Source organism: Triturus cristatus, chromosome 2_2 (genome assembly GCF_964204655.1).
Source record: "Triturus cristatus chromosome 2_2, aTriCri1.1, whole genome shotgun sequence".
Classification (NCBI taxonomy): domain Eukaryota; kingdom Metazoa; phylum Chordata; class Amphibia; order Caudata; family Salamandridae; genus Triturus; species Triturus cristatus.
Window position 1 is genome coordinate 490,477,470 of NC_140582.1, and position 17,705 is coordinate 490,495,174.

Below are 17,705 nucleotides of genomic sequence, written 5' to 3' on the forward strand. Positions count from 1 at the left end.
AACACCGCCGTGGTTCTAGGGGCCAGCGGGTGGGCCAGTCCACCACAGCCCCCTCTGCCGCAGCCTCCAACCCCTCCTAGTCCGACCTTCCAGGGTCACCAATCACCAGGGGACGGCAGGATTTGCCATCACCTACCCCACTGGCGCACCATCACGTCGGACAGGTGGGTTTTGCAAAAAGTCCGAAGGGGCTACTCCCTCCCCTTCGAGACTACCCCTCCATCCATGCCACCTCAGTACCATCTCATGTTGGAGGATCATCTGGCCCTTCTCCAACAGGAAGTTTTGGCACTCTTGGCCAAGGGGGCCATCGAGCGAGTTCCTGTCCCAGAAGTAGGTCGTGGTTGCTATTCCCAATACTTTCTGGTGCCCAAGAAGGACAAAGGCCTGCTTCCTATCTTGGATCTCAGGAACGTCTACCGCTTCCTCTGGAAGGAGAAGTTGAAAATGTTGACGCTAGCTCAGGTCCTGTCTGCCCTCGACCCTGGAGACCGGATGGTAGCATTGGACTTGCAGGACGCTTAATTTCACATCCCTGTCCTGCCGGCCCACCGGCGTTACCTACGGTAGGCCACGAGCACTTTTAGATTACCATGCACCTCTTTGGCCTTTCCAACGCCCCTCGGGTGTTCATGAAAGTCATGGCAGTGGTGGCAGCTCATCTGCACAGATCAAGAGGGCCCAAGTCATTCTTGCGGCTCCGGATGAGGCGCGAAGAGTCTGGTATCCCGAGCTGCTACACATGGCCATCAGTTCAGACTGCCTCTTCGGGAGGGTCTTCTGTCGTAGCAGCAGGGGGCGGTCCTCAACCTGAACCTGTCCAACCTCCACTTCCTTGCGTGGAGATTGAGCGGCAGCAGTTGACGTCATCTGACCTGCCTCCCGAAGTCTGTGATGTTATCTTTGCAGCCAGGCTTCCCTCCAATAGGACTGTATACACCTGCATATGGAACAAATTTGTGGCATGGTTCACAGCAAAGGCTGTGGATCCCCTTTCCGCCCCTTTTTTTGAGGTCCTCGTGCTCCTCCTTTCTTTGGCCCAGCAGGGCTCTGCTCTGGGCACTCTGAAGGGTTACCTCTCTGCCATTTCAGCCTTTCTTAGGCTTCCTGATTAGCCTTCTCTTTTGAAGTCCCCTGTTGTAAATCGCTTCCTTAAGGGCATTCCTCATCCTTTTCCTCCTGTTCCCTTCGTAATGCCTCAGTGGGACTTGAATTTGGTTCTTACATATCTTATGTACGCTCCCTTTGAGCTGCTACATAACTGTTGTCTCAGGCGTCTGACTCTGAAAACTGCCTTTCCGGTGGCCATCCCCTCTGCACGCAGGGTGAGTGAGCTCCAAGCTCTTTCTTCTAAACCTCCTTTTCTGACAGTTCATCCAGACAAGGTTGTCCTTGGAACTCGTCCTTCCTTCCTTCCCAAAGTGGTTACTCCTTTCCATATTGGACAGACCATCACTTTGCCCACCTTCTTTCCGCATCCTCCCAAAGAAGAGAGGCTCCACCGTCTGGATCCAAAGCGTGCGCTTTCCTTTTACTTGGATCGCATAAAACAATTCTTGCTGGATTATCAGCTCTTTGTTGGCTACGTGGGCGCCAAAAAAGGTCGGGCTGTGCACAAACGGACCATTTCTAGATGGGTCGTTTTGTGCATCAAAGCTTGTTATTCCTTGGCAAAGAAGGAGCCGCCAGTGGGGTTGCACGCCCATTCCACCAGGACGACTGCTGCTACTACTGCTTTAGGACGTCGAGTCCCCCTTACTGACATCTGTCAGGCAGCTACGTGAGCATGGCTACACACCTTCACAACACACTACTGCCTGGACAGCCAAGTCCTGAGAGATCGCTTCTTTGGCCATTCTGTTCTCCAGGACTTTCTTGTGTGAACTTGGTTTGCAGGTTGGTATTGCTGGGGTATCTATTCTAAGGTAAGGAATCTATAACTAACTTTCAGATGAAAAAGTTACTTACCTTTGGTAACGATATATCTGGAAGAAACATAGGTTAGTTATAGATTCCTTACCGCCCCAACCATCCTCCCCGTTCTGCAAACTGACTTCTAGGGTGAAGGATTTCCTTTCAGGGCTCTAGTTTTGTGCACCAGTGGTTAGTATCTTGCATGGCTCTGCGCTTCTGGCGTGGAAAGTCGTGTACAGAACTGACGCCAGCGCGCGAGGGCGGCGTCTAAGTAGCTATCACATAGTCATCCCGGCGACCACTACGCTAACGACGAACACGGAGCCGACCGACGCCACCTTTCGACGCGCAGGGGTACTGCTGACGAGAAACTTTCCGGATCCAGTCTAACGCCTGGGAGTAATTCTAAGGTAAGGAATCTATAACTAACCTATGATATATTGTTTCCGAAGGTAAGTAACTTATCCTGAAGATATCCGAGAAGTGTTTAGTGGATATTATGAAAGACTATACCAAGCCTAGCCTCCATTAGGCGAGGAGAATATTGAGCAATTCCTGGATCTTGTGACGTCGGACAGAATCACTCATGAAGATCTGTACTCTCTGGGGGCTTACTTTCCGGCAGATGAAATACAGGCAGCTCTTCAAGAGCTGCCCACGTGCAAGTCCATGGGAACTGACCAAAATCCCTCTGGAGTTTTGCGAGGTCTTTTACATGGCACTACTTTCTAATGCCAACATTGTTTTTTTTTTTTTTTTTAAATTAAGGGAAGGCTCCCCCACGTTCCAGGATCATATCAGCCAATTACCGTAATAAATAGCGATGGAAAGGTATGCTTTAAAATCTTAGCAGGTCGCCTGGGCTGCATTATTTCCAAACTGGTCTCTACGAATCAACATGGCTCCATCCCCGGGAGGGATACCGCAGACCAAATTCGCCATGTGATAAGGTTTTTTAACGCAACTAATTGTGCGAACCAGCCCATGGCAGTCTCCCTGTTGGATGCAGAAAAAACATACAACAGGGCTGCTTGGGAATATCTATGGAAAGTCATGGGATTGTTTGGATTAGGCACACACTACATCAAGGCAGTGCAGGCCATTTATCATAAACCTGTGACCCGGCTGCAAATAATGGTGGGGGGGGGGTCCATCTAGGACAATTTACATAGAGAGAGGAACTAAGCAGGGGAGCCCCTGCTATCCCCTGCCCTTTGCGCTATATATAGACCCTTTAATCCAGCCATACAGCCAGTAAGTAGGCATGTTTGGGAGAAAAAAATCTTAGCCTTGCAGAGGATGTTGCAGTCGTAACCGCAAATCTGATGCGGCTTTGCAGGCAGTAAAGGAAGAAGCTGCCAAGTTTGGCGAGTTTGCGGGCTACTCCCTGAATAGTTGCAAAATGCAACTGGTGGTGAACAGGTGAATTACAACTCAGGATGCGTGGTTGGATGAGCAGGCGGTATATCTGAGATTAGTATCAGTGGAAATTTGATCAGACTGTCAAATCAATCTTGCCCCGATTATTGGGAAAGCTAATCGGGACTTAGCAAAATTTAACAACTTACATCTTTCAATTGTGGGTCACTGCAATATTGTAAAAAATGTATTTTTGCTGAAGGTCCAATATCTTTTCCGTGCTATTTCTCTTGAGTTTGAACAATTTTGGTTTAAGACAATGTACGCTATGATGTCCGGATTTATCTGGTCATATTGTAAAACAAGGATGGTGATCAGGTATTTGACTTTACCCAGGGAGAGAGGAGGAAGGGTTCTCCCTAAACTTAAACTGTACTAGCTTGCCGCCGCTCTTCAATACATGCAACCTCTTTTGGGAAATAATGATGGGGTACAAGGTTCCGTAGAAAGCTCACCTCCATTTATGAGCTGCTAATTGGGGAAGACGCAAAGGGCTGCTTATTAAAACTGTTGGAACCTAGCGATTTTAAGTTTAGTTTTAAGTTGCTAGGGGCAGTCTTTAAGAATTGGGCTGTCTGGCGGAAAAAGGCTGGACTAGGCAGACTTAACTGGTATATTCCCTTACAGAGGAACTCGCTATTGCCAGACATATTTGAGGTGCAGCATTACAAAACAATATTTGACTTGTATTTTACTCCTGCAAAGATCACTAAGTGGGAGTGGGGAGGGAGTTATAGAGGGGACATGTTGCTAAGTGGGGTGGGGGGGTTATAGAGAGGACATGTTGCCCACAGTGTCATGCTCTGGAAACCGATATGATCCATATGTTTTGTATATGCCCACGGCTAGATTCACTCAGAGATATATATATATTTATTCTGGTGGTCGCTAGTTTAGAGTTAGGGCCTAATTGCTATAGACAAAACTTTTTTTGTTTTGCTAATAACTTTGGCGCCATTTTGACAAATCTTCACAAGATTTTCATAACTAGTTTGCCACTCACTTCAACTACTGTCTTGAAGGTTTCGGGGTGATTCATAAAGCGAGGGCGGAGAAAAAGGGTAGGGTCCCAAAACCCTTTTTCCCTATGCATTTTTTTAAAAAACTACAGCTCGAGCCACTGGACAAAAGACACTAAATTTTGCAAAAAGCTAGCTCTTGGTCGAGAAAGAGGCCTTTTGTGATTTGGTGTAAATCAGTTCAGTAGTTATTGAGTTATTAAAGAGAGAATAAATTTTTATATCTAGTGACGAGGATCATCCGTGGATCCAACAGTTCTCATGCTTAGATCTGATTGGCTGCCAGCACTTCAACCAGGAAGTGTTGGCAGCCATTTTGGGGCTTGGATTCAGCTAAGTCGCAAAAAAAAGTTAATAAAAAAGAGAAGGCGGTAGGGTAAGAATACCTGGACCCCCAAGGCCTGGTGGTGGGGTCCCACAGTGACCCTATCGGGCCAAAAAGCATTTTGTGTTATTTTGCTGAGAAAATTGAGGCAGATCTGCAAATCTTGGTCTTTTTTTTTTTTTAAACAGGTGCTTGTTTTTACTTCAACACTCAGCTGGGCCTGGTCCCGGGGGCAAAATTAAATTAGTATATTGGGGAGGGGGCACACATGGCCCCCCTCCCCATGGCCAATTTTGGCCTCAGGGACCACCACCTCCCCGGGGCAGGCCAATGTAAAATAAGTGGAGAGTGCACATGGCCCTCCCTCCCTCCCCATGGGCAAACATCTCTGGGGCCAGGTGATTTACCAAAAGCGGGAGGCGGACTACGGGGGTCCCCCTCCTGGGCAATTTTCGGCCCCGAGGACCACCACCTCCCCGGGGCAAGGCCACTTTTTATAACCAGCGGGGAGCTGCATGGACTCCCCTCCTGGACCCACTACGGCCCCAGGGACAACCACATCTCCGTGGCCAGGCCGATTTAACAAAGGCAGGAGAATGACTGCGGTGGTCCCCTTCCCCGCTCAGGCCATTTTCAGCCCCGGGGACCACCACCTCCCCAGGGCCAACCCATGCAATCTCAAAAGAGGATGGCAGCGTGCCCCCCTCCCCCCCCCCCCCCCCCTCCCCTACTGGAGCCTTTAATGGCCCTGCGAACTGCTTCCTGCCGGGGCCAGCTCCCTATGTCTTGAGGTGCCCACTCCTGGGACATAGATGTTTGCTTTCTCTTGACAGGAGCTTTGACGTCTCCCACCAAGTGAAAGCAAACGGTAAGCTCGCTCCCAACAGGCAAAAGGAAAACTGATCCCTCCCGCTGGGAGCGGATTTTTCCTCAAGCGGGCATGAAAATAGATGAAAAAAATTGCTCCCTCTTGCATCTTTTTTTGCTGCTCCCTGCATGCAGGAACAATGCTGGCTCCAGCATGGATCCCTGGGGCAATGGGGAATCCACCTGCAGCCCCATTGTGTGCTGAAATTTGGACTCTTGTTGGATAAACAGGCAGGTGAGGCTCTAATGCTCCTTTCACATGAACCTCAATGGGAAGCACTTACAAATTTAAACAATTGAAGCTGCTAGGTGCCTAGACACCCCAGGTTATTAGCGCGCTCTATAAATCTCACTTTTATTTCATAAGTGGGTGTGTAAGTAGCTGTATAAGTGAGTGGGTGGATGTGACATGGCTGTATCCGTAAGTTAGTGGTTGTGTGAATAGCGGTATGGGAGAGTGAATGGGTGTGTGAGAGCCTATATGGATGGATGAGTGAGTGGGTGTGTGAGTAGTTGTATGGGTCTTAGAATGTGAGTGGTGGTGTGGGTATGTGAGTGGGTATATGAGAGGTTAAATATGGGTGTGAATAGTTCTGTGGATGATGCCATCAGTGATGTTCCTGACCATGCCATGGGTGAAGGAATATGTGAGATCATAAGCAGTGCATTGCGGGCTCGCATGATGTATATCATCCTAATTCGGTTGAAATAGTTGAACTAATGGTAAATTCGATCTAACTGATGCAGATTGTTCGATGCCGAATTTAAAGTCTGGACAAAAAAGGACATACCATTCCTGTCTCCATCCAACACTCTGCAAGACAGACCTTCTATTTCTCTTCTGCTGCCTTCCCAACCTCCCTAATGTATTCTGTCTTCATCTTATGATCTGCATGTTACATGCTGGAACGTAGAATAGCCTACTACTCGCTTGTTAGTTCTGAGTCTTTAGGAAGCCCTTAGATACTTCCCTCCTCTTCGTATTCACTCTCCTGTGTGGACTAGAAAAAAATGTTCTTATTTGACCGCTGTTTGAACATGGTGCTCCACTGAGGCATGGAACTCATTAATAAAATCTTATAATTCCAGACAGTCTCCTCAGAGTTCTAATACTCAGAAATGTAAGTACTCAACCACAAATACAAACTTTCGATATGTGCTTTTTAAAGGAGGCAGCAAACAAGGTGGGAATCCTGTTCCCAAACTGTGCAGGCTTGGCATTCTCCTATGAAAGGGGGCTACAATAGGAACACCAAGGATTTTGTTTGGTGACATCATTCGCCTGAACTCCCCTCCCAGGCGCTAATAAAAGTTTGTTTGCAGGCCGATATGCTGCAGGACTTGGACTGTCCGATGACTCTCTTTCTCTTTAAAGCTCCTGATGCTCCTGTGCTTTCCTGACACCCTCACTGAAGGAACACGATGACCACCATGAACTCGGTCAGTCTCTGACCAGAGGAGAGTGGAGCAAACGGGTCTTCCTCAGTAGTGGTGTCCCTGTTCTAATGCTATTGAGTGCTCTCTGGCAGCCTCAACACCTAATCACCTTCCTTGGAAATTCACAGGCATTCGGACAGGCAGAAGGTCGAAGCTTCAATCAGGAACTCTGGCATTTCGCAAACACCTTGTGGAGGAGTGGAACTTTACGTTTGACATGTTATGGTCCACTCAACTTCACAAGTTGTAGACCTACTCATACTCCATGAAAAGCATCCCGGGCAAAAAAAAATGTCATATTTATTCCGTGTAGCATATTAAGGGCCTGATTACGAGTCTGGCGGTCGGCTGTGGCGCAGCAGTGGCGGTCCACCGTCCGCTGTATCACGACTTCCAAAGTCGATGCCGTGGTAGACTGTCGGCTGCCAACACAATATGCTAAGCGGGGACTGGCGCAGTCCCACTCAGCATATTACGAGTTCCGCCATGAAAAGGCTGGTGGTGCAGTCACAAAGGGGCCCTGCAGGGCCCTCTTGGGCCCCCTGCCATGGGGATACATTCTGTGGGGTGGGGGAGCACATGTGCCCCCCTGTCTGTACCCCCAAAAAGTTACAGCCCAGCATGGATGCCCACTTCCATGCCGTATGAAACTTTTTTGTTGTTTCAATTGCGGTGCCTGTTTTTTCGGCACCGCAGAACCACGGAATCTATTACGAGCTGTGCATTTCCAACTCATAATACGGTTGACGGTCCTTGGGCGGTCTTGCACGGTTTTGGCGCAGCGGAGTGGCTCTGCTGCGCCAAACTCTTAATCAGGTCCTAAGTGATGAGCATTGAATATGAGGTCAGGATCCAGAGTGAGAGCTTATTAGTGCACATTTGATAGCATATTACATAAAAAATGCATGGAGTATTTATTGTTTTCTTCCACATTCAGCAATTAAGTCAGGTCTTTAACATTAGCAGTTTGCACAGTGTTTTAATTGTCCCTTTGATAAGAATGCCAGTATCCGCTTAATATTTGCTTATTAAAACCCTTCCCCTAGAAAGAACTAGAAAAGGTAATTTTGGAAATGAGGCATGCATTGCTATAAACTACACAACAACATCTTTCATACCATTTATTGGAAAAAAATGTTTAGGCAAATTTTGACATTGTACTGGAAATGGGTTGTCAAGAATTCTTGAAACGCTGTCCATTATATCGATCAACAGTGTATGACAACAAGCCTTGGCAAAGCCAATAGACCTTGCCTTTGGGGCCTATTGGATTTGCCTGTTGTTTTTAGCCATGCTGCTCAGCATACCTAATGCTGTGCTGCATGGCTAGAGAATTAAACGCAAAAAAGAGTTTGAAACGGACGGCCTTGTCATATTGTAGGCACATGCCCTGCTCATGCATGCACCCAAACAATAACACAGTTGCTTTTTAGGTCGCAGCCTACCAGACAGTGCGGCCGTCTGGTTTGCTAAAAACCTCTTGGACTTTCAGAAAGTTGACCTAGGAATGCATTCCACCCGTTGATTACCATTGGCTTTGGGGTTTGTAACTCACAGTTTATGGCTTTTTATTTGCTGACTTTATTTGCTTTAGGCTCTCTAGGTTCAGTTTGTCCCTCCTGTTTCCTAAATCATGTTTATTGTATTCTTCCACAAACTCCCTTTCTGTAAACAGGCCTTTAAATCTTGTTCTTATCTTGTCACATGTGCCTTTCAAAGACTGAGGTTAACTGTCAGGCAGTGTTTTCCAGGGTGCTTGTTTACTTTTCTTACTCTGACTTCAAAATGAGAGTATTTATGTGACAATCTTGCTGGATACCTTGGGTAGTAAAGAGTTTTTTTCTAGAAGATGATAACATTTAAATGAACTATGTAAGTATTTCATAATATATCAGAATAAGGAACTCCAATGAAGCACATTTTTGTTATGTCTGAGGTGTGTTGGAAACAAATACTTTATTATGATAAAAACAAGCCATTACACTAGGTGATGCAATTTCCACACATTTTTGTTTGTGCACTGTTTAGTTTTACTATTAGAATTGTATGTCTGTCAAATGTAATGGCCATTTTAATTGAAAATGTGCTGTCTGTAATGGCATTGTGTTACCATACCATGCATACTTTGCTCTACGCCAGTCCACTCCACTTAACTCTGCAGCACTCCACACCACTGCACTCTACTCTGCACCACTCCATGCCACTGCACTCCCCACCACTCCACTCTATGCCACTGCTCTGTGCCACTTCACGCTACGCCTCTCTACCCTGTACCACTCCACAGTATGCCAATACACTCTTGCCACTCTACACCACTGCACTTTACACCACTCTAGTCTAGGTTACACCAATCTTCTCTGCACAACTCCACTCTGTGCCACTCTGCTCTCTACGGCACTCTGCACTCTACACCACTGCACTCTACGCCACTGCACTCTGTCCCTGCACTCTACCCCAATGCACTGTATGTCACTCTAATCTACTGTGCGCCACTGCACTCTATGCCACTGCACTCTACATCACTTTACTTTACACCATTACACTCTATACCACTCTACGCAACTCCACTCCACTCCGTGCCACTCCACTCTGTGCCACTCCATGCCACTCCACTCTGTGCCACTCCATGCCACTCCACTCTGTGCCACTCCACTCTGTGCCACTCCACTCTGTGCCACTCCACTCTGCCACTCCACTCTGCCACCTCACTCTGCCACCTCACTCTGCCACCTCACTCTGCCACCTCACTCTGCCACCCCACTCTGCCACCCCACTCTGCCACCCCACTCTGCCACCCCACTCTGCCACCCCACTCTGCCACCCCACTCTGCCACCCCACTCTGCCACCCCACTCTGCCACCCCACTCTGCCACCCCACTCTGCCACCCCACTCTGCCACCCCACTCTGCCACCCCACTCTGCCACCGCACTCTGCCACCGCACTCTGCCACCGCACTCTGCCACCGCACTCTGCCACCGCACTCTGCCACCGCACTCTGCCACCGCACTCTTATCCACTACACTCTGCACAACTGCACTCTACTCTGCATCTCTGTAATCTACGCCACTGTTTTCAACACCACTCTACTACACTCCACAACACTGTATTCTGACACTCTACTCTGCAACACTGCATTCTCCTCCACTGAACTCTACACCACTCCACTCTGCACTACTCCATTCTACCCCACTCCACGCCACGGTACTCTACAGCACTATACTCTACTCTACTCTACGCCACTCCACTCTATGCCTCTTGACTCCACTCTGCGCCACTGCTCTCTGCATCACTCAACTCTGCGCCATTATTCTCTGTGCCACACAACACTGCACCATTCCGCCCCACTTCACTCTACTATGCGCCACTTTAATCTATGCCACTGTATTCTACGACACTGCATTGTATGCTGCTAAATTCAGTGCCAAGTGCCATTGCACTCTGCAACACTCTATGCCAATGCATTCCACACCAGTCAACTCTACTCTATGCCACTCCAGTGTATGCCACTCTATACGACTCCACATTATGCCACTCCAATACAGGACACACTCTACAACACTCTACCCCACTCTTCGCCTTTCCTCTCTGACAATCCACGCAACTTTCCTCTGTCACTAACTTTTCGCCACGCTGAACAGCAGCCACGCTGGTGTACAACATGGCTAAAACATATTGCCAAAGCTAAATAGCTCTTGCATCGGTAAGACCTTTTGGTTTTGCCAATCATTGTTTTTCATTGTAGTTACTGATCCAAGTCGAATCTGTAACTTAAAAGAAATAAAGTGCCAAAAGCATTTTTTTTTTTTAAAATCAGGATGGGCAAAACAACACGGTTGGCGCAGAAGCAATGGGGATGGAAATAACACATGATGGAAACAATGAGGGAAGCGGTTGGCGAGCTAAATCAATATAGAGTCATGGTTGGGGACAGCAACAGAGTGTGGGGGGGAAGCAGAATGCAGAGCGAAACCAAAGTGCAACCCTGGGGGAGTGGGGGCGGGGGGCTAATGGTCAAAAGAAAATGTGGAGCAGACTTGGAAGAATCACATAGGTGAGAAAGTAACGGCAGGAGTGCATGAGGGTGAGCTTAGAATGAAAGGGGTGGGTGAAGCGAAGCATAAAGGCACCAGGGAGTAATTTGGAGTGGATGAGGACAGAAGTACGAGGGAAACACCTGAAAAACACCTACGTTCTCATGGAGTGCTTAACTCAAAAGAAAAAAGTCATGCTTACCAGGCAAACAGTGGGAGCGTAGAAACCAGCAAATGAAAATAGATGGTAAAGAGGGAGGGACAAACACAAGACTGACACGCTGGTACAGGCATATGAAGCAGGCTAGCAAGTGAGAGGAAAGCCGACCAATGGCTAAGGAATGGGCAAGCTTTAATCCCCTGTATATTCTTCAAAAGCGCACAATATGTCTCGCAATATGCACTATCTGATATGCTCGACTTGAAAAGATATATATATATATATATATATATATATATATATATATATATATATATATATATATATATATATATATACACACATACACATACACATACACATACACATACACATACACACACTACTGGCAGTTGCCAGTAGGTACTTATACTTAGGACCTATTATCCATAGGAAATTCGTAACATTCTTTTCCCAATAACTTTGGCGCTGGATGATGAATCTTCGCGAAATTTTCAAAACTGGTGTGGCGCTCTGGTCAGCTCCTATCCTGAAGGTTTGGGGGTGATTCATCAAGCGGGGGCCGAGATAAAAGGGGGATCCCAAAACGTGTTTTCTCCATGTTATTTCCCATAGGAAATTTTGGAACATGCTACAGCCCGAACTGCTGAACGGAATTACACCAAATTTTGCAAAAAGGTAGCCCTTGGCTCAGAAAGAGACCTTTTTTTTAAATGGTGTAAATCCGTTCAGTAGTTCCTGAGAAAATCAAAAAATAGAGGTCAAAAAATCTATTTCCCTTAGGAAAGTTTAGACACAGTTATAGCAAAAACTGCTCAACAGAATTACACCAAATTTGGCAAAAAAGGTACTGCTTGGCTAAGAAAGCGTCCTTTTTAAAAATGGTGTAAATCCGTTCAGTAGTTTTTGAAAAATTTAAGAAATAAAGATAGTGATATCTATGGCCGCGGAGGATCCGCGCACCCTCCCGATCATGAGCTTCATGCTAATTGGCTGTCAACACTCCAAACCAGGAAGTGTTGGCAGCCATATTGTGCCTCAGTAGAAGCGAGGCACAAGAAAACAGAAAAACAAATGTTGGAGAATTAATTCCCCTTCCACCCTGAGGGCCCCTGGGGGCCAATTAGCCCACCAGGTGCTTCCAGTAAGCGCCACTGCTCTGCAGAGAGGTGGTCCAGGCCATGCCCCTTTTTACACCTCTCTGCAGCGTGGCTCTGTGGCGCTTACTGGAGGAACCTGGTGGGCTAGTTAGCCCCCAGGGTCCCTCAGGATGGAAGGGGAATTAATTCCACAACTTAAAACACGCCAATGGGCGTGTTTGCACACGTCACCTCAGGCCCTGCCCCCTCCCTTTACCACTGTGCAAACGTGCCCCGTGGCGGGTTTTAAGAGGTAGTTTTAATCCCCCTGCCCTATTATGTACTAGGGCCTTACAGAGGAGGCCATGCTAATCACAGGGGTACCGCATCGCATAGTGTTCCCTAGTGTATGTAGGTGTTTTCACTGTATTCTAAGTGTCTTTTACAATAGCACTGGCTCTAGGCCTGGTTAGTCAGAGTCAGTTACCACCAGTACCCGTCTGAAAAAGTTGTGGGCACAGGATGATTTTGCAACAAGGCCTCTTTCTTTTCCTCTGTTGGTTCTTTCTGAACATCTTGCTTCTTCCTGCAATTTTCTTCATCTTTGTGGACTTCTGTTGCCTCTTTCTGCATTTCTTTTGCTTCTTTCTTTGCGTTTTTTCTTCTTCCTTCACATGTCCTATCTCTGTAGGCATAGTTAGAAATTAGCATTTAAAAAACCTTTGAAATTCACTTAAAACACCATAGGTTTCAGATACGTTATAGTTAGAATTTAGCATTTAAAAAAACCTTAGAAATTTACTGAAAAAAACGTAGGTTTTAGGGAAAGTTATAGTTAGATGGACATTTCACTCGTACAAAACCATAGAAATTCCCCCGTTATAGTTAGTTCAGCTAACTATAACTCGCGCCCCAGCAATGCACTGCTGATGACGTCACATATTACATCACTCATGACATGGTCAGTGACATCACTGATGACATCATCCATGTGATAATTTGATGCATCTTCTCACACCCTAATATAACTTTTGATACACCCACTCTAAATTACATACTGCCATTCTCAAAACCACAGACACTCCAAGACCAATAACTAGATACCCACTCATTGATTCTTAGGTCTACACACACATCCACTCACTCACCCGTACAGTCACTCATACTTGCGGTCACTCAGTACAGTACTATCATATGCACTCATACACCTATATAGACACTCACACATCGCCACTCATCCATAGAGGTACTCGCACACCTAGCCCGTGATGTAAAAAATTAATCACACTCCCATTTACTCACCCTATACAGTAATACACACACCAGCTCACTTACTCATACAAATAATAGCACATACTTACGGTCTTATACAGTCACTGATACAAGCACAGACTCATCCATACAGCCACTCACAATCACACACTCTGTTATAGCCATTTATATACTCCAACACACATATATACTGCCTTTCACATATGTAGTTACTCACACATATACAACAGAGATATACATTCACTCACTAACACACCCATACACACACTCACCCACCCATACAGTCCATCATAGATGCACTCTTGAAACCATGCACCCAGTTAATCACCCACTCACACATCTATGTACAGAGTCACACACCCCCTACCCACACAAACTCAGGCACCCATACAGATACTCAGACAACCAATAAATAACCCATATAGACACTCATGTAGCTATCCGCAAACCCATACAGCCGCTTACACACCAACAGACAGACGGATACAGACATTCACACAGTTTACTCACTAACCCACAGTAAGATAAGTTTAATCACTCACTTATAGAGTCAGTCACGCACCTAAATCATCCATTCAGACACTTGTACACCCACTCATTCTTCAATTCGCCTTTCCCTATATATTAAACATATTTAAACTTTACAGAAACACAGTCACTGGATGATGTCATCAGTGATGTCACTGACCATGTCATGAGTGATGTAATATGTGACGTCATCAGCAGTGCATTGCGGGGGCGCGAGTTATACTAACTATAACGGGGGAATTTCTATGGTTTTGTGCCAGTGAAATGTCCATCTAACTATAACTTTCCCTAAAATCTATGGTTTTTTCAGTGAATTTCAAAGGTTTTTTAAATGCTAATCTCTAACTATAACGTGCCTGAAACCTATGGTTTTTTAAGTGGATTTCAAAGGTTTTTTAAATGCTAATTTCTAACTATAACATACCTGAAACCTATGGTTTTTTATGTGAATATATACACACACACACACACACACACATATATTTTTTTAAACATTTTTGAAAGTTCGAGACGCTTGAAAAAAGTGAGGGAGATGTTTGTTAGCTTTAAAACTGGAGGATTGCCAGTCTATGTTTAGAGTGGTGACTTGTTTCTCTTTGTGATTTCAGGCATCTTTTCCACAGATCCTGTGTGGACCCCTGGCTGCTCGACCACCGCACCTGTCCCATGTGTAAAATGAACATCCTCAAAGCTCTCGGATTTCCGGTGAGTGCTTTAGAGTTGGGCGCTCCGTCTGCTGCACGCTCTGCTCTTCATCTATATCGGTCTGCTCAAGGGAATCTAAAAATAGAATCATAATTTGGCATTCCGCCACCGCCTGTTTCATAAAGGAAAATAAAACCCGGGCTGTCTGTGGTGCCTCGAGCCCAGACGTCCTTACTGAAGGAGGCCGTCGCGGCTCCTGACGTCAGTTGAGATGCCGCGCGCTGTAACCTTTCCTGTCTTCGGCCGCAGACACGCAGCCGTCGCATGCAATCGGCGCGGCGGTCCATCTTCATGCCGAAATGCCTGTTACGAAACTGACATTTCTATCTTGTGGCATGTGATGGGCCACATGCTTAATCATATGAGAGGCCTCTTGTCATGCTGCATATGTAAAGCACGTCTGTGCCAAAGTTAGAACTGAACTGGACGGGTAGAAGCAAAATAATGAAATAGCAATGCTGGGAGGATGTACGTGTTTTTATGAGGTGATTGTTTAAGTTGGATCGACCTTAACAGCTTTATCTGAACCACTGGTTCACTTGTGTTATGTCAGACAGTGTTGCTGCAGGGGTGCCTCGCAGCGCTGTAGTATGCAGGAGAAACGGAAATGATAAAGGCACGGATGCTCTCTTGCTGTAAAGGTACTGTAATCAGATGCCCTGTTCTAGCCTGGAAACCACCCGTGGATTCATTTTTGTTGTATTTTTGTTTGATATACTGAGTGAAACACCGGTTATTTTGCTGGCACACCTCGAGTTTCCATTTATTTATTCAAAACTTTTTTTATTGGCGCAAACATAGTTCGTAGCATGTTCGTATCCCTCACGATAATCACAGGCATTTCTCATTAAACAAATAAGGGTGTTTGGGAGTGACACGTAATAATTTTTAGGACAGTCATTTGCGCGAGTAGTTACAAAGAAGAAGTGAGTTTTACCATCGGTTCAAGTACCCAAATGCAAACTTTTCCCTTGTGCTCCTTCAATATAATATGTTACCAGAGCTGCAGTGTTTGTACCGTGAGCAACTTTGAGACAATTTAACCGGATTAGCCAATTGACGAATCAAATATTTCAGATCCATAATTCAGTGAATAGTTTCTTGAATAGCATTGGTATAGAAATCAAGATCTATAGGGATGATGAGAGAGCTGGTTTTTTTTTTAACGAAAATTGCATTTCAGGGAGAGTTTAAAATGGCTTAAGGATTTGTTTAGTTTCAAGGTTACGGGTCGAGTTCCATAACTTAAGTGCATGGAACGAGAAAACCCAAGATGCGAGAGAGCGTCTTTTTTCAAGAATTGCTTAGTGATGCTAGGCCGCCATTCAAGCTGTATCTAAACATAGATTAGGGCTGTACAAAGCTTTTATTATGCAAGTGCAGTCTCTCATTGTTCCCGATTTCTGGCCTTCCTGCAACGTGCAAAATGTCCTGCTTTTCCTACTTTTGCTACTTTGCATTTTTGATTTGCAAGCATTTTTCTGTGCACCTTGAATTCCTTGCTTAGCATTTTCGTGTTTTGCATTCTTTTATGTTGTTGTTGCAAGAGTTGTGGTTTGCAATAAAAAACACAATACTTTGCACCCACCCTCAATGTCACTTATGTCAGTGAGCTATTAGAAATAGACAATATGAACTAATTGCAGGTGATTTGCTGATAGTCATGCTTAGATTGTGGACGCAGCAGGGCTTTAAGTGGGCCGGGTCCTGCCGGTACTCCGCGGCGGCAGTTATAAAAAGCAGGTGGCAAAACGGGTCTCTGTCGGGCTCTCCACTTACCCTCACCCTCGGAGTGAAAAAAAATTCTTAACTCTTTAGCAGTGCTGCCCTTCAGTGCCTTTGAGGTAACTTCAAAGAGACTCGTTATAGTTTTTTTACAGTCTCATCATTTCAAAACTGAGGTATTGTCAATATCTGAAAGAGACACGTTAGTGATAGATTCCTTACCTTAGAATATCCCCAGGCGTCAGACTGGATCCGGAAAGTTTTTGGCAGTAGTATCCCTGCGCGTAGGTAGGCGTCGTCTCACGGCTCCGCGTACATCGCTGGCATCGTAGTCGCAGAGATGACGTAGCTGAAGCTACTTAGACGCGCCCACGCGCGCTGACGTCAGTTCTTTCTTTTTCCGCGCCAGCAAGCGCAGATCCGGGGAGAGCGGTACCTCCAGTCAAGAAATTTGACTGTGTTTCAGAGACTTTGGTCTGTTTGTCGAGTATCGACTTCTGGTGCAGTAGGGATGCCCGGGTTTAAGTCCTGTGAGGATTGCCATCGGAACATGTCGGTGGCGGACCCACACGTCGTGTGTCTCTTCTGCTTGGGGCACGCCCATGACCCAGAGATGTGTCCCGATTGTCGGGCGATGGCGCCGAAGGCTTTGCAGGAGCGTTCCCGCTGGTTGTTGGAGGCCCGGCGCTCGGTTCCGCGCCACTCAAGGTCCCGCTCAGGTGGACGGTTGAGGGACCGGTCGCGGAGCCGACACCATCGTTCGTCGGAATTGGGGACAGGTAAGTCCAAGCGCCATAAAAGTCGAAGTAGCGGCGTCGCTATTTGTCTACCCCTCACCGATCGCGGGACGCGGTGGGGGTCATTCCCCCACGGATTCTCTGGGGCCACCGTTGTTGCCTGCGGCCTACCCACCTTTTCTGGGTCTGTACGCGACTCCGGAAGAAATAAAGGTATTCCTGTCAGCCATGGGCCGTTTGTTTGCCCCGTCGGGTCCCTCCGGAGCGTCTTCTGGCCCCGAGGGGAGAATCTGCCCCCGTGCCACCGCCCTTGGCCCCGGCTATGCTGGCAAGATTTCCAGCAGCACCGACAGCTCCGGCCTCGGCATCGCGTCCTGCTCCGGCCTTGGCGCCGAGTCTGGGGCTGGCGCCGTGCACGGCGCCGTTGGCTCCAGGACCAGACTACGTTGAGCCTGGATTGACCTATTATCCTCCAATTCCTATCCG

At 46.8% G+C, this 17,705-nt stretch overlaps 1 protein-coding gene across 1 annotated transcript in view; it reads left to right on the forward strand.

Annotated features, from left to right (window-relative positions):
• Positions 1 to 17,705, forward strand: part of RNF150 (ring finger protein 150) — a 379,113-nt gene that overhangs the window by 288,677 nt on the left and 72,731 nt on the right. The window contains exon 5 of the mRNA XM_085641599.1: positions 14,661 to 14,757. Within this exon, the coding sequence (XP_085497725.1) occupies positions 14,661 to 14,757 (97 nt within the window). The remainder of the gene's footprint in view (positions 1 to 14,660; positions 14,758 to 17,705) is intronic.